Source organism: Mustela nivalis, assembly GCF_964662115.1.
Source record: "Mustela nivalis genome assembly, chromosome: 9".
Taxonomy (NCBI): Eukaryota; Metazoa; Chordata; class Mammalia; order Carnivora; family Mustelidae; genus Mustela; species Mustela nivalis.
Genome location: NC_139028.1, coordinates 82,449,600 through 82,471,811, shown reverse-complemented (window position 1 = coordinate 82,471,811; position 22,212 = coordinate 82,449,600). Strand labels below are relative to the sequence as shown.

The 22,212-nt window shown below is 36.2% G+C and overlaps 1 protein-coding gene across 4 annotated transcripts in view; it reads right to left on the bottom strand.

Annotated features, from left to right (window-relative positions):
• Positions 1-22,212, bottom strand: part of GAS2 (growth arrest specific 2) — a 127,128-nt gene that overhangs the window by 34,712 nt on the left and 70,204 nt on the right. For 3 of the 4 annotated variants that reach the window (XM_082684143.1, XM_082684144.1, XM_082684142.1), the window contains one exon: positions 20,463-20,570. In XM_082684143.1, the coding sequence (XP_082540269.1) occupies positions 20,463-20,570 (108 nt within the window). Of the gene's footprint in view, positions 1-6,839; positions 6,894-20,462; positions 20,571-22,212 lie in introns of all 4 variants that reach the window. The other variant, XM_082684145.1, reaches the window with a different exon arrangement.

Below are 22,212 nucleotides of genomic sequence, written 5' to 3'. Positions count from 1 at the left end.
ATCTTAAAAAAAAAAAAAGAAAAATCACCATTTCAAAAATCTAGTTTCTTCTTTGCCTCTTTCTTCTGTTCTATTAATATCCATTGAAGCCCACCCTCAAATACTAGTCACATTTTTCTTTTTCCATTCTTTCTGTCACCGTTTTAATCGATGTTCATATCCTATGAGTAACCTCTTACTTCGTTGCATTTGCCTTGAGTTTCTTCCTGCGGCAATCAATAATTCTGTATATAAACCTCTCCCAAATTAATTGCCTTACATTTCAATTTTATCATGCTCTTGATCAACACCTTCAGTTGCTGTCTAATGTCAAAAAGAACAGTTTTTGACTTTGTTTTCAAGGACCTCCACAGTTGCCCCCATTGTGCCTTTATCACCTTATTCCCTACTTAAACGCTCACGTGAGCTCCAGCTAACCTGGCCTTTTCACTGTTTAAACATCTCCTGAGTTCCTCCTGTTCTTACACCACGCTGATCCTATTGTCCTCCAAAAATGCTCTCCCCCACCCAGATTTCATTCCTTTCTCAAAACACTGGTGAATTTCCACCTTCTCTTTGAAGGCTTTCCAGACAAATCCCACGCAGGTGGATCCACCTGTCTCTAAATTTTTCAGTGCCTGGAATAGTGTCCAGCTCATTGTTGGTGCTCAGCAAATTTTTGTCAAATGAATGGCTGGATCTGTAGTTGAAATCATACCCTGTCTTATGGCAACCTTTATTTTTTCTTTTTAAATTTTATTTGTGTTATTAATTCTTGGATCCCTTCCCAACTGTATTTTTTGAGTTTTGAGCCATAAATTCGATTCAACTCCTTATATCTTTTGTCTGACAGATTACTCCACATGCTTTAACTGTCAATAGTCTTATTGATAAACTTGTACTCTCTGATTTGTGGTATGGCTCAGAATTTAACAATAACTGCACAGAAAATGATAAATCCTACAGACCTTATCAGAGAGACCACTTGAGATTCAAAGTTAGGTCCCTCCTTCTTCTTTAATTAATGTCTTACCATCATTGACACATTGTGAAAGCAAATTATCAAGTGGGGCCCCTTGTTGTTGGAATACCTAGCTGTATTCCTTTTTAGCTTTTTCGAACCTCATGATATGATAACCTAATGGTTCATCATATGCCAATGACATAAGGACACCAACTAGGCACTTAAGATAGAAACTAGTATAAAGCAGGGTTCATACAGTCCAGAGCAGCAAAAGGCAACATCCACAAAAGACATACTGGCCAATGTTGTATTTTCTTGGTGTTTAGTTAGTACCATCATTCAATATATGCCATGGAAATTCAGAGACAATACAAATTGGTGATGACTGGGGCATTATGGGAAGATATCTGAAATTCTCTTGAGCAAGAGTACAACTATTATTAGGTCCCTGTGTGTGTCTAGCTAATCTATACAGTCTCGACCTTCTATACCTTTATGATCTGCCACTTCACTTGAATAGCTTTATATATACTTTACGAGAAAGACAGATGACACCGTCAACTTGCTCTTTGATCATTTGGATACTGATTTCTTCCAGTCACAAAGAACCACTGATGTCAAAATAGCCACATCCAGTCCCTCTCTTCTATATTATCCTGTTCTGTCTTATTTCTTATTAGTACATGAGAACAGCCCACTTATTTATCGATCTATGTAGGGGCTGGCAAAATAGGGCCCATAGGACAAATCTAGCACTCATGTTACTTTTATAAATAAAGTTTTATCGGAATACAGCCATGCTTAATTCATTTTGCATTGTCTTAAATGGCGTTTGTGCTAAAACAATAGAGTTGAGTAGTTGTGACAGAAACTGTAGGACCCCCCAAAACCCAAGATACTTATATATGGCTTTTTACTATCTGACCCTTGTCCTACCTGCTTATAGTCTGTCTCTCCACAGCAGAATGTGAAGGGAGACAGTTTTGTTCACTGTTCTAACCAGGAAATTTGTATCTGGGACATAGTAGGTGCTTCATATCTGTTGCTGACCACTCACAGACTTAACCAGAGAGGATAAGTTGCATTAACATGTACCTCTAAGAGCTCTGAACTTGATCCCACATCTGGAATCACTGCTTTCTGGGCATAAACATAATGAACTCATGTAAAGAAATTTGTAAATGGCCAAAGAATACTCTGGGGACGATTCTTGGCCCAAGGAATAGTTTTCATTGAAAAGGACTTGGTCTCACTGCTGGGCTTACTGGGGGCAGAGCACTGTATTTTTTTTTTTTTTTATAGCCCTGCTCTGCTAAATGAAATATACACTAAATCAGCAGGCAGACCTGGACTGAGAAACTAGGTAACATCTGGAAAATAAGAGCTTAGGGTAACAGATTTCTAAAAGCTTGTTGATAGGAACACCAACCTGTGCCTTTTTTATGAATTTACTTGACTCCTGTCGATTGATATTACCCAGAGGTTAAAAAAAAAAAAAAAAAAAAAAGGAAGGAAAAGAAAATTAAACATCACAGTTGTAAGATCTAAAAACACCACTTCCTGTCATTCTCTTTTAGTTTCTACAAGTAACTTACAATTTTATTCTATGTAAAATTCTCACCAAAGAAATAATACTAACTTAAAACTTAAAAATTATTAACAAGCAGAAATTCTGACCTACTGAAACCCAGCCAAAATCAATGTGCTTCTTTTTAGATATTTTGTTTAAGGGACAGTGTTTCAATTCTGAGTAACCTATATACTACGATAGCCCCACCCCAGTATACCATAATATGCATTATATTTCAGGTTTTTATCAGATAGGTCTCCAGGCTGAGCTGCCAGAGTGATGACCCGCCCACTTCCCAAGCCAACATGGTTGGAGGGTGTCGGTCCAGTGTTACACCCTTTCTATTCCATCTCTGCACTAGAGCCTGAGGGATTTGCAATGTAGTCTATTCCTATCTCTCCCCACTGAAAAGTGCTTCACACCTCTGCACTCCCTTCAGGAGAAAGCCAAAGCTCTCATAATACAGGAGGGTCTTCATGAGATGGTTTTGGGTGTGTGCCTACCCCAACTCTCCCCTTGCCCACATGGCCCTCTTCACTCTCTCCTCCCCTTGTCTTCGGGTCTGAAGGCAGTGCTTCTAGGAATTCTGATAATGTCTCATTCTTCCTCTTTTTGTCCCTTTCTCTTCCCTCTGGTGCTTCTGAGCCTTTGTGCATGCTCTTCCCTTTCTGATTCTGCTTGAAACACTTTCCCTTCTACTCTTGTTCACCAACATCAGTTGTTCTCTGACTCTCATCGCAGATTTCTCTTTCTCCTGGTAGCCTTTCTGGATTCCCGAAGTCCAGGTTAACAGAAAAACTCCAAGATAGGTAACACTCTATTGGGAACTCCAACTCCAAATCTAACCCCAAGAAACATGTCAAATGAAAGATTAATGAAAAGTAGATTTCTAACTTATTTTGATGTCACCCCCAACATGCTCTAAATTCTTAAAGTCAAGGTACAAGTTCTGCTTTAAGCACTGTTCAAAGCAATTCAACTGAGTCTCTTAGATAAATTTTCAAATGCTTTGCTACCAAACAAACCAACAGTCCAGAAATTGGTCTTCTAAAATATGGTAGCAGTGTACTGTTCAAAATGGCACACGAAATATATTTTAATCCAAGACATAACTCTTGTTTTGAAATCTTTCACATTAAAGAAGTCAGGGAGAGAACATGGATGAAGATAAGCTCCTTGTGGTAGCCTCAAAACTTGGCAATATGAAAACACACTGGGTTATTCTAGAGAGATACTGGTTACAAAGCAAATTGGTTCAAAGACCACTGAATATGAAAGTGAGCAAAAAATGAAAACGGAACTTCAATGTATTTAACGAGGAATGTCCAGACTGCAAACACTGGGTGGAGTTCTTTTAAGTGCCTCCACACCTCCTGGGCTAGCCTCTGGTTGTGTGGAAAGTGCTGTAATCTAAATGGTTAAAATGATGTCTGCCATCTTTTTTATGACCTGCGGTGGCAAGTGACATTTTGGGAATAAAAAGAATTGATGTCGTAAGTGCTGATGACAGCAGGCAGAAAATATAATCTTGCTTGAGAGAGAACAATAGTTCAAACGGAGTAAGTCCCAAGGTGGGTGGCCAATTTTAGGCCTATAGAGACATGGCCAGATTTGAAGGAGGTCTAAATTGGAGAGATAGGATTGAGGTACAGCCGTGGATATTAAGAGGGAAGAGGATTAGAATGTATGTTCCACCTGTGAAAAGGTGTTTGAAACGAGGTAGGGAAAACTGGAAATGGGTACTGAGTTGGCTAATGAGACTCAAGAAAGAACATAGCCTGACAGCCTCCCCTGCAGGAGTCAGAAAGCCCACAGCTTGAGCTTCCTCCAGGGAACAGTGTGAAAGCAAGGTGGAACCACAAGAGGCAGATTACAGCCTCCAGGAGGAGGAAGAATTAGGGGATTGGCCTCTGCTAGCCTCAGGGATGGCAGCCACCTTGGGTCCAAGGTGGAACAAAACTTCCTAAATCCTGTGTGGCACTGTCTAGAAAGCTCTTAGTACTCTCCCAGAACCTCCTGGGTTCAAGAGTCAAAGAAGAAATAACTCCTGGAAGAACCATGCTTACCAAATGATAAAGTTTAGCTCCAAACACTTTCTTTGGGTGTTATAGGATTTCTGAGAAATGCCTCCAGGAAGCAAGTCTAGATATTGATTTTAACTCCTTTCACTCCAATGAGGACAATGCCAGTGTTGACATCCTATGTCTGTACTTACAAAGAACAAGGGAACCAGGATAGGGATGTCACCTAAAAAACTTGGCAAATTATACTCCTTTCCTTTTTGCATCTTCTCTGGGGAAAGACGGGAAGGCAGAGAAAAATCAAGAAGAGAATTCTGCACAGGTTTTAGCCTCCCCAAAGGGAGATGTGAATTTGTCCCCAAAGAACTGGCATGCCAGCCTCAATACAAAACTCCCCTATAAAATGTACAGTGCCTTCTGAGATCACACTAACTTCAAAGATTTTCTATAGAGACTCACCCTTAAGTTATGAAGAATCATGGTGTGAACTGGCAGGTAATCAGGTTCTTGACTTTCTAGCGCAATCTATATGCTCCTTTAAAAATCTTTGAAGTTAGAGTGATCTCAGGAGGCATCACGGATTTTTTTTTTAACTATTTAATTTTCAGGGAAGCATGGAGAGGTGCAACGATTTAAGTAGTAAAAGAAACATAGTCACTCATATTCTTCAAAGAAAGAAAACCTGCAAGACAATGTCTTCTTCTTTAACCAAGTGACATCTGAATAGTGACAAGGGAAAACTGCACCCAGACAGCAAGAGTGGTTCAGTCGTCTTTGGTAATAATAGATGGGAGTCAAGGCTGTCACAGCCAGATTAGTGCACCTGATTTAAGATTTCACCTTCACTTAGTAATAACTTGCCTCACAAGGTCCCTACGCAACGTCTTCCAACAGGTCCAAGAAAAGTTCCACCCAGTGTTTCGGACCCCCAACTGGGTCCCACACTCTGATGTTCTGCAACTTTCCCAAGTTAATTGAGAAGACCTTAGAAGTGACTTTACGGGGGACACCTGGGTGGCTCAGTGGGTTAAAGCCTCTGCCTTCAGCTCGGGTCGTGATCCCAGGGTCCTGGGATCGAGCCCCACATCAGCTCTCTGCTCAGCAGGGAGCCTGCTTCCTCCTCTCTCTCTCTCTCTTTCTGTCTGCCTGTCTGCCTACTTGTGATCTCTGTGAAATCAATAAATAAAATCTTAAAAAAAAAGAAGTGACTTTACAGGAACGCATCTCTGTCTCTTGTCAATTATCAGTATGGGTAACAAATTAATTTCTGTTTCATTGTCAGAATTATTAGCAGTATATGACCATTATTTACATTGTAAAATATGATCCTTACAATGAAACAGAGCTTACAGAGCAAGGGCATCCTCAGGATTTCTGGTAGTTGTCAGATCAGAGAGCACCTTCATATATTTGGTAAATGAATCACGGGACAAATTATGGATAAAGAAATGTATTTAACAATCTAAGTATATTTAGAAATCTAGACTAATTCTCATAATTAGCTTCAAGATATAGTCATCGGGTATAAAGCTGAGTTTACAAAATGGAGCATTTCTAATAATCATTTTATGGTTATGTGTAATAGATGAGTTACTTGAATAAGCTGTTTTTTTTCCTAGATCATAATTGTTGATATTTGAAAACTAAAAAATGAGCCAACATTTCTGTTTACACTGGCAACCTCAAGGCATTAAATTCACACCCTATTCCATCCCCCATCTCTTTAACTTTTATTGTACTAAAGTGGTAAATCACATGTGTTTGTTAAAGCACTGCTAATACACGGGGAGGTTAGGTGTGGTGTCAGAAGCCAAAATCTGGCAGGGGCCCTCAAGGTTCCATGTGTTAAACCACAAAGGGCAATTTGTGCAAAGTGAATAGTATGGAAATATAATGAAGTGATACTGTGTTTCATTTTTATCCCACAAGTACCTTCTTTTAAATATTTTAAAGCAAAGACGAAGCTGATATGGGAGATAGAAGCCAAATCCAGGTTTATACTTTCAAATAATTCTAATAATCAGCTCAGGAAGGAACACACTGGAGCGTGGAAATTGTACTAAGAAAAGACAGAAATCGCTGGGTTACTGTCTGTGACCCATGCGGGGTAAGCCCCACGTTGCTATTTTTACAAAGTATTATGGGAAAACCAAAGAAGAAACAACATTTTAAGACCTTACTGGAAATTTTAAAGCAGGTACAATATTCACGCACGGATGCCCAACTACCCTCATTTAATCGAGGCCCAGGCTCCACAGTGAAAGCAAAGTGGTGAGGTTTCCCCCTTACTTATCTAAGTAATTACCTTAAATGTCTGCTTTGCTTTGGCTGTGGAGACATAGTAACAACCATGAAGACCCTACTGAAACAAGAAGATACAAAGTTCATAAAATGCTCTTCGTCTCAGTGTCTCCGTTGCAGAGAAGCACAGGAACATCACCTGAAAATGCAAACTGGGATCTTTTGTGACAGGATTAGCGAAAACCTTTGTTCTCAAGCTGCAGTAAGAAGGGTTCCTCTACTGCCCTGGATCCTAGAGTGAAGGGAAGTTTTCTTGCCTAATAATCCACTGTCAGTGTTAATGGAAGCGTACACAGTCTGGGAATTGTAGACTGTGCTGGCCATTGTCATTTTAAAACACACAGGCTGGAGCGATATATTTCCTGGAGACTTTCGGTCTTCTGCTCCTTGCTCAGAGCTCTTGTTAAAACCATGTGATACATGCAAGGTAATAATTTTGCCCGAGAAGCAGACATTAAGTCTGTGTCTCGATTCCATAAGAAAAGCATATACACTCTAGGAAAGATCTAATGAAATACGAGAGAAAATTAAGTAAGTGAAATGTTTATTTTCCGCATGAAACTTCCTATTTTAGGGGAAAATCCTGCCATCTTGTTTTGACTTCACTGGTGCCCATTCTCCTTATTCATTTGGGCCTCTTCCTTTTATTACCAAGGCACTTGCTTTTACTATCAAGGCACTACCATTTTGTTCACGCTCAGAAAATTGTGTGACACACAAGCTATGCTACACTTCCTTCTGTTGTAGTTTAAAATGTATGTAGAATTCTAATCTCACAATGTTCACAGACTCACAAGGAGACACCTAGTTTACCTGAAAAGTCATTTATTGAAAATTCTTTAATCAGAATTGAAGGATGTATCCAGATTCTCTGCCTAAGCATTAGAGTTCCAAAGTGAAGTCATTCTTGGGAAATATTTGTTTCCCTTCCCATGATTGGATATTATCATGGCTGTAATTTTTTTATTATTCAAAGGGAAAACTATTCTATGTATAGAATATTCCAACCTTACCTTTCCTCTAGTTGATATATATGAGTGTGTTATCGATCAGATCTAAGGACGCTGTACATGAAGGAAGATCCTAGTCAATCTTTGGTGCCAAGACGTCAATTAAAATTCAAATTTCTCTGGAGTTCTTTCAGTCCTCACTGGGAAATTTCTTTTTGTTTTAAGATATTGAGTTAATACAGGCGATAGATAAGATTTTCAAGGTTAATTTTGAGAGACATTCCTCTTTTTGCTTCCGAGAACACTTCTAATTCTTTGTCACGTTGACTGCAGATAGAGAGGGGGTAGAAAGGCATTTTGTGGACATCATGATGAAAAAGGAATTTGTTGACATATACTTTGCAGTTTAAAGTGCCTCTTTGTGCAAAGCTGAAGCCCACCTTAGTCCTATCAAGTTGGCAGGCAACAAGATATTAACAATTCTCGTAAGGTTCTCTGTGTCATATAAGTTTCCATCATTTTTCTGTCAACCCAGGACTTCAAAACATCATGATTATTTAAAAACAAAGTCCCGGACTGAATAACGTAATGAAGGCTAACACACTGGTGAATGATGACAAATCAATGGGTAACTATTTGTCTGGGTGTTGCCATTTTAAACTGTGACTCTTGAAGATCTTATGCCTATTGCCAAAGTTGAAAGAGAGATTTGAAATCATCCCTGCCCTTCACATGCCTTCAAATGAGGCTTCAGACATACTACTTAATTATCTCTGCCTCACAGATTCTCTGAGGCTGGATTTAAAAAAAAAAAAAAAATATGACAAATGACATGTTTAGAACAAAAGAGACTGTTAACCAAGGGAAACAATAGATCTAACATTGGATGGGTTGGTTTAAAAAGAGGAAGAAAAACTCCTTTAAAAGGAGCTATCTCAAGTAATTATAATTTTTTCCCATGGAGTTTATAGTAACCTAAAATTTTTCTATAACACAAAGTAGATTATAAGAACTCTGGGGTAAAATGTAGGCCTTTCTTTATAGTAGCCAAGAGCATTAGAAAAACAATATGAGTGTAGTGTGGGGGTGGTTAGAAGTTGGTAAGATAAGAAAGTGTGTAGAAGAAATGACAATGTAAAAGAAAGCTACAACTAGAAGACTAATGTCATTAAGTAATGACTTCTTACTGGTGTTCTTTTAGGGAAACAGGGAAAATATTGGTAAATAACTCACCAGGATTTGGATTTTTTTGGTAACATCAGGATTATTGCTATAAAGCAAATTGAGTATATATCCTAAGACCAATATTAAAATCAAATTCTTATACCTTGTTCCTCCTAAACCTACACAAAGATTTCCTCAAGATCTTAGTATGCTTCTAACAAGATGGCAGGAATTGGCAGAATATATTCTAAAATCACACACAACCCAGCTTCAAATGAAAATGTTAATACTAATAAAATGGGAACACACCATTCCAGTGAACTAAAATCTGAACGAGTAAGGTTCTTGCAATGAAAGTCTTGGCAGTTAGGTGATAATGGCACCTGGTGGGTCTAGGACTGAAAGTTTATGTTTTTACTGAAAAACTGAAATTCAAAAATGCCAAGTTTAGAGGAGAAATGCAAGGCAATCTAAAATGACTGAGTCATGCAGACAGTTAACCAATTGATTTTATGAAAAAGATAACACTAAATAAATGACTCCTAATTTATTATAGTCAATATTGCAATAAAAAAATTCCACCATCTTGACTACATTCAGTCCAAACTCAAGATGGCCGCATTTGCAAAGTGTCTCTTATGAACCTTGCTACAAACCATTTATGCCACTTGAACCCATGGGATATTTGTGTTTTAGGTATGTATGTATGTATGTATGTATTTTGTTTTTATTAGGCTCCATGCCTAACATGGAGCTTGAATTTATGACACTGGGATTAAGAGTTCCATGCTCTACTGACTGACTGAGCCAGCCAGGCACCACAAATTATGTACAATTTACAATGATAGATAGTACGTTGGTTTGTTCTTTGGCTTCTAGAAGACTCATCAGTGATTCAAACATGACACATTGTGTATAACGAAACACAGTTTCATTCTTTTCCCTTTCGCAAAACATTTTATTGTATGAAACTTAAAATATACAAAATTTAATATATAAAAATGTGATATTATTTAATCCTAGATCAACCACTTGCTAGCTGGATTACCTTGGGAAAGTTGTTAAATCTCTCTTATCTACAATTTCCCCCTCATCAGAGAGATATAAAAATTAACAATCATACTGATTTCTCTCACAAAGTAATGAAAATAAAATGAGATGATGTGTAGGTGAATGTACTTCACAAATCATACAAAACTAAGATATACTCTACCTCCATGAAGTACCAGGATAAAAAGTTAGGGACAGATGTTATTTAAAAATCACTTGGCATCCATTTTTAGGGAAGTTGCTTTCAAAAACATCATTTGCTACGCCAAAAATGTTCAGATTGTACTTCCTCTTAAGTTTACTGTAGACCCTTTAATAAAAATATAAAAATGTACAAAAGACAATTTCACCTCCCTACTCCACCATAGCATGTATAGGAAATCCTTTCATACATAATCAGGTTAAAGGGTCTTAATTTTAGCTGCATAAAAGCAAATTGTAAATGAAAATATGGAAATAAATAATTGCAGTAAATTGAAAATACCCCTTAGTATCCTCATTCCCATAATAAACTTTGGCTTCAGAAGACTTTTCAAATCTGGTCAATATATTGAAAAGAAAATCAATGAATATGTTGAACAGTGTGAAAACCATTCTGGCTAGTTTTTCTGATTTTTCTTTTTAGGGGGTGTTATTGTCTTATAAGACTCTTTGCTTCCTGGGTACTCTTCACTGGGTACACTGCAACAGGGGTTAGCTATTCAATTCCATTTTTCAGAGCCCACCCACAAAAGTCTAAGCAAATTAGGAGCTGTACATGAAGTGTGAGTCACTTAACAATGGATGCTGAAAAGCTGAGCAGCAATACTCACAATATGACTTGCCAAAAGACTAGGTGGTCTGAAATAGAATGAATAATGTAGAGTTAAAACCATGGGCCTTCAAATCAGATCTATTGAATTCAAAGAAAGTTTGACTGTTAGAGCTTTGTGACTTTTGAGAAGTAATTTGTTCACACATGCTTGGTTTCCTTACTGTTAAGGCAAAGATAATCATAGTGCCTATCTCAAACAGTTGTGAGGGCTAAATAAAAGAATTCAAGGCAAGTGCTTAGAAAAGCAACTGACACACAGCAAGCATTTAGTGAGTGGTAAATAGTATATGTAAAGAAATATAGACAAAATAAAACATTTACCTTTTTTTCACAAAACCCTTAACTGGAGATATTAGGCACACACACACACACACAAAAAATCAATGTGAGAACTTTATAACAATCAAAATGCCAAATCACTGAATATTGATATTCAATATTCAATATTGATATTCAATATCTATATTGATATTCAATATCAATATTGTGCCTTTTCATTACATATACATAGATGTGTGAGTATATACACATATACACACACATATTACTATATAAGACATACACACAGGCAAATTTATCTTAATGGCAGGAAGGCTATAGATTGTGTTTTAGGTATGTATGTATGTATTGGAAATGCAGATCACAGGATCTAGGCTTCTCTTCAATGAAGCCGCTTAATTTTCCAATGCTTCTGTAAGTTTAAATAATTTTGATTTGTGGCCAGTTCGGTGGTGGTGTCTATTTATTTAGCTGCAGTGCAATGGCAAAAGAAAATGATTCAAGGTGAAATAGAGTCACACATGTATTGTACAACTTAAAGGCATGGTAAATCCATGGTAAATCCCATTGGAGATGAATAAATGGTAAATCCATGGTAAATCCCATTGGAAATGAATAAAAATGCTTATCATGTCAGCTGAAAAATACATGAAATTTTTAAAAACCTTTTCAATGCTAAGTGGCCAATAGTGACGAATTCTCATGGGAAAGGGATCTTTGGTTCTAAGTCTTCATTTATTTATTGTTCTTTCACACTTGATCTACCTTTTAACATTTCTATGAAGGGAACAGTGAATTCTCCAATAAGAACACAGAGAACTATCTCAATATATTAACTAATCTTTTCATTCTTGTAACATACCAGATCACTTTTTTTTTTTCTTGCTTTCAAAAGTGGTGTCCAATGGTGTATTGGGTGCAATCTTGGACAAAGTCAAGTCTGAATTTCTCCATGTTTAAAGATTTTCAAATTCAAGAGATAAATCTCAGAAAGAGAGATCTCCATCAGATAAATTTTTTTACAGTAATGATTAATCACTATTTATTTTGCATTCAACCAAGATCTTTGCCTTTCCCAGGAAAAAAAGAGGTGAAGAGGACTTATTACCATTTGCAAAGTCCTTTGAGAGATGTGCTACCAAAGTGTAAATTATATCCCCGTTATTCACTCAGCCTCATTGCACATGAATAAATTACAAACAAATGAAAGTGTCTTTAATGGAGCAAAATAGTCCCCCCCCCAAAAGAATTTAAAATCTGAAATTAAAGTGTTTGAATACATTTTAAATGTCATTGCTTGCTTTTCCTGAATTAGTGTTCAGTTTGGGGGCAGTTGGGCAAAGAAAGGGATCCAATTTGGGTTCTAATAACAGCCTCCCTTCTCTCACCATGGATTAGAACACTAAATGCTGCCTAAGATTTTACATACGTTAGAGGCAAACATGGCCATAGTTTTTCATAGAAAAGAAATATAAGCTATGAAATAGCTTTGAAATCATAATCACCGCTCACATAAATTTTTAAATTAGATAAAATGTTTAGAATCATGTCACTCACAAAATGAATTTTAACATCCAGCTGCTGATTAACGGCTGTTTCCACAATGATAAATGAAAGTTTTATTTTCCCTGCTACTTGTTTGAAACTCCTTTGCATTTTTATATGACAGGTCATTTTTCATTACCAGGAAAGGTATGCAATTGAACTATGCTACTTTTTACTCACAGTAAATCAATGTGTTGTAAGAGCAGAAAAGAAAGTAGTATCACTCCCTATCATTGGACCTTCCCTTACAGCCAGTCCCAGAAGACACTGCCAGGTTGGGTTGCTATGGCAACCAAGCTTGTGTGCCTCTCTTGCTTGGTTTGTTACAGAGAATTGATCTTTAGCACACAGGTATAAACCTGAAGAATTTATATGGTAAATAAGAAATTATAAAGAATCAGTAACAAGGTGTTTGACCTTTCCATTGATCAGAGATGATCTAATTCAAACGTAGTAGAAAGAAGGTGACTCCGTAAGATTTCAAATTCCTTTGCTGACTTCCAACTAAATTATTAATTGTCTTTTCTTTAGGCTCCTTAAGTAGTCACATTTCTCAAAGTGTGGGGTAGGGAGTGGTGAAATATCTTGAACCATTAGCGTGTTAGCATGGAACCTCAGATGAAGATTTTATCTAACTGTGAAGGTCTGATATAAAGAGGTCTTAAAATAGTATTAACCCACTTAAAAAAATATCTACAATTAGCAAAAAGATTCCACAAGACTCTACTGGTAACAGAAGAATTAAATTCTGATTTCTATGAAAAAGATATCAGGACAGATAATATATCTTATAGAGAATTCTGCTTAGTTTTGCCTATTAAACATATAAAGCATTTTGGATAGCATCTGGCATACAAGTAAACATCTCATCCTAATAAATACTGTTATAATTTTATCACTATTGTAATACAGTCAGGCAAACACCTTATATTCTTTTCTTTATAGCAGGCACTATTGATTATGCAATCGTAATGACATCTGCATTGGAGTATATTTAAAGTAAAAATGATAAAAGGAATACACTCCTGTGTAGCTGAGACTTAAATACATTGTGAAAGGTGCATGTCCTTCTTAGAGACCTAGCCTTGTGAATAACATATTTGCATTCAATGGACATGCCCCAGGGAGGCAGGGTGGAGTGGAGTGTCTGGCAGTTGGGACTTCAATTTGTTCATCAACTTCTTCCTTGAAACCTTAAACCCTCTAAGACTTTGTATTTTCATTTGTAACAGAAAGATAAAAGTAATTTCAAAACCAGCCGTGAGATGGAGAGAATCCAGAGAAACAATGTATAGAAAGATCCCCACCGAAAGGCATGTTAGGAATGATACTTCTTACATTTTAGGTGTTTTTCCTTTTAAGGATTTTCCAGTCATTTTCTTGAATCATAGTTTCCAAATGGAACTTGAAGGTAAAAATGACTACAAATTCAATAATTCTTAGCAGTACTTTAAGATAGATGGGTTTTAACTCTGGCAAAAGGTAGAAAACTTTCAATATAGTTCTATGTTACTTTTTTCACTTGCTTCAATTGATAATATTTTTCCCAAAGTATGTTTTCATGGCCTCCTAGCCCAGGATGATGCTCTGGGGGGGCGGGGGGGGGAGTGGGGAAGCCAGGAGAGGGAACATTTCTGTGGTCACATACATCAAGAAAATGCTACATAGTACATCTCACTCTAGGAGTTAGTAGATCACATGAACATATTCAACCGTCCAAGAAATCTCAGATAATCTCCAATAAAGAAATCAATATTGCTTTGTGGTCCATAGCATTGAGTGGGAGTTAGGCCTGTGAATGCCACTTCAGCTGCTCATTAGCTTATCACTTTGGGAAGTTATTCCACCTCCATGTTTCAGCTTCCTCATCTGTAAAGTGGGAACGGCAACAGTATCTACCACACCAGGATGAGAGGTTAAAATGAGATCTACCATGTGCTCATACAGAGGCTAATAGAGTCCGTTCAATAACAAGAGTTCTTAAAGACACCTGTTTAAACTCTTTATCTTGATAACCGTTCTTTACAGATAATATCTCTGAACACCTTTCCTTGGGTGTTCAAACTCTTTTGGGGTAGCACTAGGAAACATATACACAGCTGGATAACGCCCCTTCTCTTTGCAGACCCATCAGTGAACCTTATACTCTGTTTTCTCTCTCCTAGTCATTAAAACCTTAATCCATTGATATCTCTTTCCTTTATGGCTCAATTTTCAGTGACATGCAAATGGCCCAACATGACATACTGATCTCTCTTAATGCATGAAGTAGAAGTAAATGGCTCTAATGAATAGAACATCCATGGGGAAGGATCTTCACGCATAACAGAGTTGCTCTAATGTCCTGGTAGTAGGACATCCTGACAAGAGATAGAAAGCCAGTGGGATCTATCGCGAGGTAGCTGGCTTTCTGTGGTGCTTGATTTGGGCACTATTTGCTGAATAGTCTTTTACTTAACTAGAATTTGTCACTACCCTAACATTGCACTTGAGCATGGTTCAAGGAAAGGTGTTCATCCAACGAGACAATAGGCCACAAGTTTACAAGATGCAAAGTCCCCCCTAATCTAAATAACACCATGATTCCAATAAACCTCCTTGCCCTTTTCCAGAACGTGGGAAGCTTAGACAATGATCAGAAAAAGGAGCAGTCAGCTAATTAATCTGACACTCTTTAGACGTCCCCTCCTTTATTTCTTTTCAAATCTGCAATTGTATCATGTTGCTGACTTATCTTCTTTTAAAGAGTTCATATTTTTAATGTCATCATTAGGAATAAAAGCAGAACAAAAATTAGTTCATTCAAAATTCTATGCTCTCAAAAATTAAAAACTGTTTAATAATTATTCCTGTTCCATTCAAGTCTTAATCATAATTATATATAATTTCCACAGGGAGATATTTCATATGTAAATACCGTTTAAAAATCTAATTTTTCTACTTAACATCATATCTTCAGTATTTCCTCACAGTGATACATAGACGTCTTCAAAATGATCATTTCTAGCATCTGAATGGTTATATTTTTCCATGATCAGACATGCAAATTATTTCTAATTGTACTGTGTTACAACAATCTCTTCCTTCCCATCTTTTAGATGAGTGGTTTCAAACTTCAGCACACAGCACAATTACTTCGATGGCTTGTTAAAATGGAGGTGTCTGGGACCTATCTCAGGTGAGACCCAAGAATTTGCAATTCCACTGAGTTCCCAGATAAGGCAAATGCTGATTATCTGGGAGATCTTTTTTTTTTTTTTTTCTTTACTGTAATTTTTCTTTCTTTTTTTTTTTCTTTTCTTTCTTTTTTTTTAAAGTAAGCTCTATACCCAACATGGGGCTTGAACTCATGACCCCAAGTCTAGAGTCACATGCTCTGCCAAGTGAGCCAGCCAGGCACTCCTCAGAGAGATCACTTTAAATGATTACTTATTATTTATACAGAACATTATCATCATTGAGTTCAGATTGAGAAATTAAATAGTATATTTTTATGGCATCTATGACATATTTCTGAAAACCTTTCCTACAAGTTTGTACAGATTTATATTGCCACCTGACTTCTTGATACTTGAAGTGTGGGTAGAAACCAACTAACTGTAAGAACTAAGACAATGGAAAATTCACGCTTTTTCCCTCAAAATCACAACTTGAAGCCTCAGATTCATTTATTTATATTTCAAAGATACAGATCATGGCTAAATGGTAAGGTGCAAACATCTGTTACCACAGAAATTAACAAAGAGTATTTATCATCTTTGTCCAATTTCAAAATCACTGAAAAGCAACTGAAATATTTATATCTTGGAGCAGAGTAAATGTGTATCTTCACTACGCAGATACATATTAGCTACACTTAGCTTGCTTGCCCAGCAGATAGTTCAGAAACCACGTCACTCACTGGAAGATGTAGGGCAAAAATCTGGCTTCAAATTGTTTTTGATAAGTTAGAAACAAGAACATTCTGACTTTAGCAGGGGATTATTAGCATGTTTGCCTAAAAGCCACAATCAAAAACCTCAGAGGTTCTCCCTTGTACTAAAGGATTCTTTATATTTGGGTAAAGACAATACCTTACTATTAAATGGAGACGTGCACATATAAATAAACAAGCCCACGTAAGCATATAGATATGTGTATATAAATAAATATTAGATAGCCAGCAATGCAAAGTAGCTATTCATACACTGGTTTCTAGAAGCCAACAGATAAGACATATGCTTAGCAAAAATATCTGCTGCAGAAAATGTCTTCCCGGCTCTTTCTCTGTAATCTGCAAACATTCTTGTATTTTTCATTCTTATTTGTTGTTATTGTATCTCTTTGAGTGTGTAAGGAGAAGTTGTGTTCAGATACATAGTAATTTTAAAACCATACATAAGTAAAGTGATTGGGTGTTGTCAACAAACCTTGAAATCTAGTTGACAATTAACTTGTTAGTTCTGGCTTATATGGAGAAGAGTAGATGAAGAGTAAAAATAAAAGAATCTTTTAAGATTAAGAAAATCTTGTATTTATGACTTTCTAAGGGATGATTTTTTTCTGAGTTAGTGTTTTAGTAACTGTGATATCTTTAAGTAAGAGCTAAGTTAACAGTCCTAACAAGCCTTAAATGACTCAAAATTGTTCTTTGTGTGGACAGGTTCATTACGGCCATATGAAAACACTGCTGCTCTCAGAATGGACAGAAAACTAGGGGATAATAAACACTAATGTACTGTACCATGTATATTTCACTGTATGTGTGTTTTATATAATAATATGCAGAAACGCATCTACTTATATTATGTAGTAAATATGGCCACACCTTGTAGCCTAAAAAGAGATATGGCAAATTCTAAAATATGCCAATGTTAAAAATGCAAGCATAAGAAACACAGGACAGCAATGCAGAGACAGTAAGGCAGTCACTCCCCTAGTATGTTTGAGATTCTGACTATAAGCACTTAGTACTTAATCCAGGTGTTTAGAGCAAACTAAAGATATTAGCAGCAACAACCATAAGATCCCTTGAAAACTATGGTCTCTAAGTATTTTTGAGTCATAACTGTCAGTTCCTTACAGTGAATGAGTGCAGAATGACAATTAATTATAGTCCAAGCCACAAATCAAAAAGTACTAGTAAAAGTGTATATACTCATCAATAAGACTTTGTTTTAGCTTTTCCATTCAGTTTAGAAGAAGAAATAGGGAGATAACATGTAATGAAAGGTGCATATGGTCTTCGTGTGACATTTCAGCTCCTAAACTTGGTAGAATGGGTGGTGAAGTCCTCTAGGGAAAACAGAGACAAGGAGAGGGGCCTTTTTAAAATTAGTTTACTCCATCATGGTGGGAATGGACCCCTAGCAAGCCAAAGGATAAGAATTTCAATGAATACACGTTAATGGATATTTTCCTTTTTTGACAAATACTTTTAGTTTCCAATTTATGCACTGATAGCAAGTTTCGTTTCAAAAGGATTTGAAAAAAAAAAATGGATCACTTTCAAAGTCAAATCTGTTATATGCAATTAATGAATCATTGAATATGACATCAAAAACTAATGAGGTACTACATGCTGGTAATTGAACATAATGATAAAAGTAAACTAAAATCAAAAATAAAGTAAAACCTGTTGTAAAAATAAAACCAGTGTAAATTACCTGTGAACAGTGTAAAAAGAGAAGGGGATTAGTACAGGTAATCACAACACTGTTCTACAGCACCTGGCATGGCCGAGTGATGCCATAACTTGCTGGGCCAATCAGGAAAACCATATTCCAGTTAATTCTCTTGCAGGCTCCCTTGTGACACCAGAAGCATGAAACAGAATGTGTGCAACATGAAACAGAATGTGTGCAATATGTGTATTCTGTGGGAACTGATATTAAATTCAAATGCTCTCACTCAGGACCTCAATGAAATTTTTTTCAGTAAAGCAAATCTCATTTACTCTATAAACAATACATGAAAAGAATTTCACCAAAAGGAATCCATTTTCTGAAGAGAAAAACAGAACATCAAAAAATACCTTAAATGTCCAATGTGATGTAAATTTATCATATTCATAAATATGGATAGCAAATTCTCTGACCATTGACTAAATATGGAAGACCTGACACAAATAGACATATGTGATACATATTTGTACTTAAATATATTAGGCTACATTATAGGGAAAAGTATCTAATTTATTAATCATGTGTTTGTTAACACTTCTAAAATAGGAAGCAATAATTACGTAGATAAATGAAGCCCTAGGTTTTGATTCTAGGCTTTAGGGCCTAACATTCTCAAAAAGTCTTGAGTCTCAAGAAAGGTTGACCTGAGAAAAGTCAACCTAGTAAAACTTAAGCACATCTGTAGAGATGCTAAATTATTATTTTTTAATGTACTAAAGCAAAAGAAGGCAGTTTGGCAAAAATAAACACAAATGCTATTTTTCTAATAAAAAGAAGAGAACAATAAGCAAATACTAGGGCAACCGTTTATCTTAATGAGGGCATTCTTCAGATTTTTCTCAAACCCTTAATCATCATATATCATTATATTTTTCTCATCGTCATTACAATGCAAAATAGCAATTATTACCTGGAATTTTTTTAAAAAATCAATAAACATGACCCTAAAGTTGGATTAAAAAATGAAATGATGAACACTTTTTTAAAGGCTAAACACGATCAAGGTTTTCTTCAAATAACATGTTGTAGAGCCTTAAAAATTTGTCTTATGAATAACTTTCAGTCAAAAGTTGTAGTTAAGAAAACTTTACACTGACAAAATTTATACTGGGTCATCACTGATTTTGAGCTTTGTTAAGAATTTTCATTGATGGTACTTGCCGCACACATTTATTTTGTTCCACAAAACAGATTAACCAGCAAGATATTTTAACTTATTCAAATGAGAGAATGCAGTTCCTTTGAATCCTAACCCCCGTTCTTTAGGAAATGACTAAAAGATATGGGGAGGGGGGATAGTTATTAATTTCTAGGAATAGTTGAGTGCTGTATTTTCACCTTTTTAATTTTGAAAAGAAGAATCTTGGTCTTAGAAAATGTCACAAATTTATTTTGAGATGAAATTATCTTGATTATTCACCAAAAGAGATCACAAGTAAAAAGCATGAGACATTACTTGGAGCCACTAATAATAACCTAAAACTTCTCATGGTATTTAGTCTGATTTTTCATTAGTGAAGTGAACATTAATGATTGTAAATGATTGTAAAATGGACAAAGACCACCAGAAAATTCATTAGCACCCAACCATGCTTCTTTATTCTAACCCAGAAAACAATAAGAAATGACAGTCACTAGTTAACCATGCCATCATAATGGGTTTGCATTTTCATTCTGGTTCATGACCCAAACATCTTGAAAAAAATCATGTTCAAATCATTTGAAAAGTTACCAGGACCATTAGGATGATCATGTCCCAAACTTGGGATATGGAAGACCAGGGCAAGAGACTATTTCTGTTTCCTATGAGGTGTGGGGTCTGGGGAGTGGAGGGAGGGGTTAAGTTCCTTTGAAATGAAATGTGTGAACAAAAAAAGGAATTTGATTTTTCTTTTCTCATTGTGTTTGGTCTCTATGATCTAGTTGATGTGTGTATTTATATGTATATAAAAAGAGCAAGATAGTTCTATTTATTTAGCCCTCAGTAGTAATTATGTATAATATATTAACAAATGTTCATACCTCCTATCTTCAAATCCAACTCTATGTAGCATCAGGAAAGCTCCTGCTTAGTTATGGGTCACATGTCCCCTGTAATTCCCAACTCAGGTCCTGAATAGCCTCAGAAAGGACAAGATATCAAGTGAAAAGTAAAACTTTACCCTAATGAAGAGGATCTTTTCTCCCACTCGGTATCTTCCTTGAGAGAGCCTCTCCACACAGAATTTGTTTGGGCATTTGCAAGGAGGATCTTCGGAAATTCGCTTCACCTGAAAAAGAAGAGCAGGCAAAGTTCAATTTTCCTTAATCAGGTTCCATTTAGATTAATTTGTTCTGTGGGTTCAAAGACCCCCAGACCATTAATGCTTTTAGATTTGTTCTATATCAAACTATGGACACGATATGAGCACAGCAATATCACATTAAATCCTAACTATATAAAAGTCAGGCCCTGAAGGCATTTTCCAAAGGCCAGTAACCGCACAAAGGAATAAGCTGGATGATGACAATAAAGATGATGCCGGAGGATAATGATGAGCAAATCAATTGGCAGTGTAGAAATAACGAGCTAGCTTCTCACTGGGGGAGTACCGACGAGATCCTGTACGTTGGGTTGCCAAGATAAATACATTGAAAGCTAGAATAGAATGTGTGTTAACAGGGTAAAATTTCCTCATTATGATTTTAATGATATTAATTTTACCATTTTCAAAATAAATGAGAATTAAATTTTTTTTTTTAACGAGCCTACTGTTTCCTTATTATTTTGAATTCTAAGATTTCCTTTAGGAAATCATCTCTACTTCACCCAGAGTCAACCAGCAATTCACTCCAGGTCAGTAATTCTCACCTACCAAAACCTATTTTTGTGGCAGTGTCTCACAATTTACATGTCATATAGAATCCCTGTCTGAATATCAGATTTTATCTCTATTTTAACGATCTCCCTACTTTAAAAAAAAATACATAATCTAAGTGATATGAACCACATTCTGGGGTAGGGTGGGGTCAGTGAATATGTTCTCAGAGTTCCTCTATGTGTATTTCTTTCTAAGTGTATTTGTAAAAGTGTTTTTGAAGTAAAAGTGCATATACATATACACACATGTTTTTAAAGTAAAAGTATATATATAAATAATGTAAATATATAATATATATAATATATTTATATATAATATAAATATATATTTCTATTTTATAATATATTTATATATAATATAAATATATAAATATAGATATCAATTATGTTCCCTTTATGCTATTGCTAATTTATACATGTCTTTTCACCACAATAAGGGCTTCCATGAAAAAGGAAGGCTGGAAGGAAGGGAGGGACCGAGAAAGGACTGGCCATCTAGCAGAAAATCAGACAGTCAGCAACATAAAGACACACGGTCCGAACTTTAAAAGAGCCATGCTTGGCACAGCTTCAATGCTGCATAGGAACTGGGCAAAGCAATAAATTGGTGTTCAAGTGGTTCCTCTAAGACAAGACAATCACGATTATGCGTGGAAAGTGTTTCCATCTTGAAGTGTTCCTAGATGAAACACAGAAACTATTGGTTTCAAAAGAAAGAAAGGACAAGAAACATATTCTCAAGTGACCTGCCCTTCTCCATTGCCTTCCTAGCTTTGAAAATGGACTGGCTTTTTAAAATCAAGGGCTTTTTTGTAGTTGTGTGAGAGGTGGAGGCAGAAGTGGAAGAGACAAGGCCAGACTGTGGGTAGTGGAAATACATCATGAAGTCAACAGTGACTGATGACATCTGTGCTTCTTACATTACCTTGGGACAAGTCAGTCTGGCAGGTGTTCTGTTTTTGGCCAGGAACTCAGCCAATTTTCTGCTAAAATAGGATTTCAAGAGGAGCCTGATTACTCAGAATTATACTATCTCCCATCCCCAGACTGAG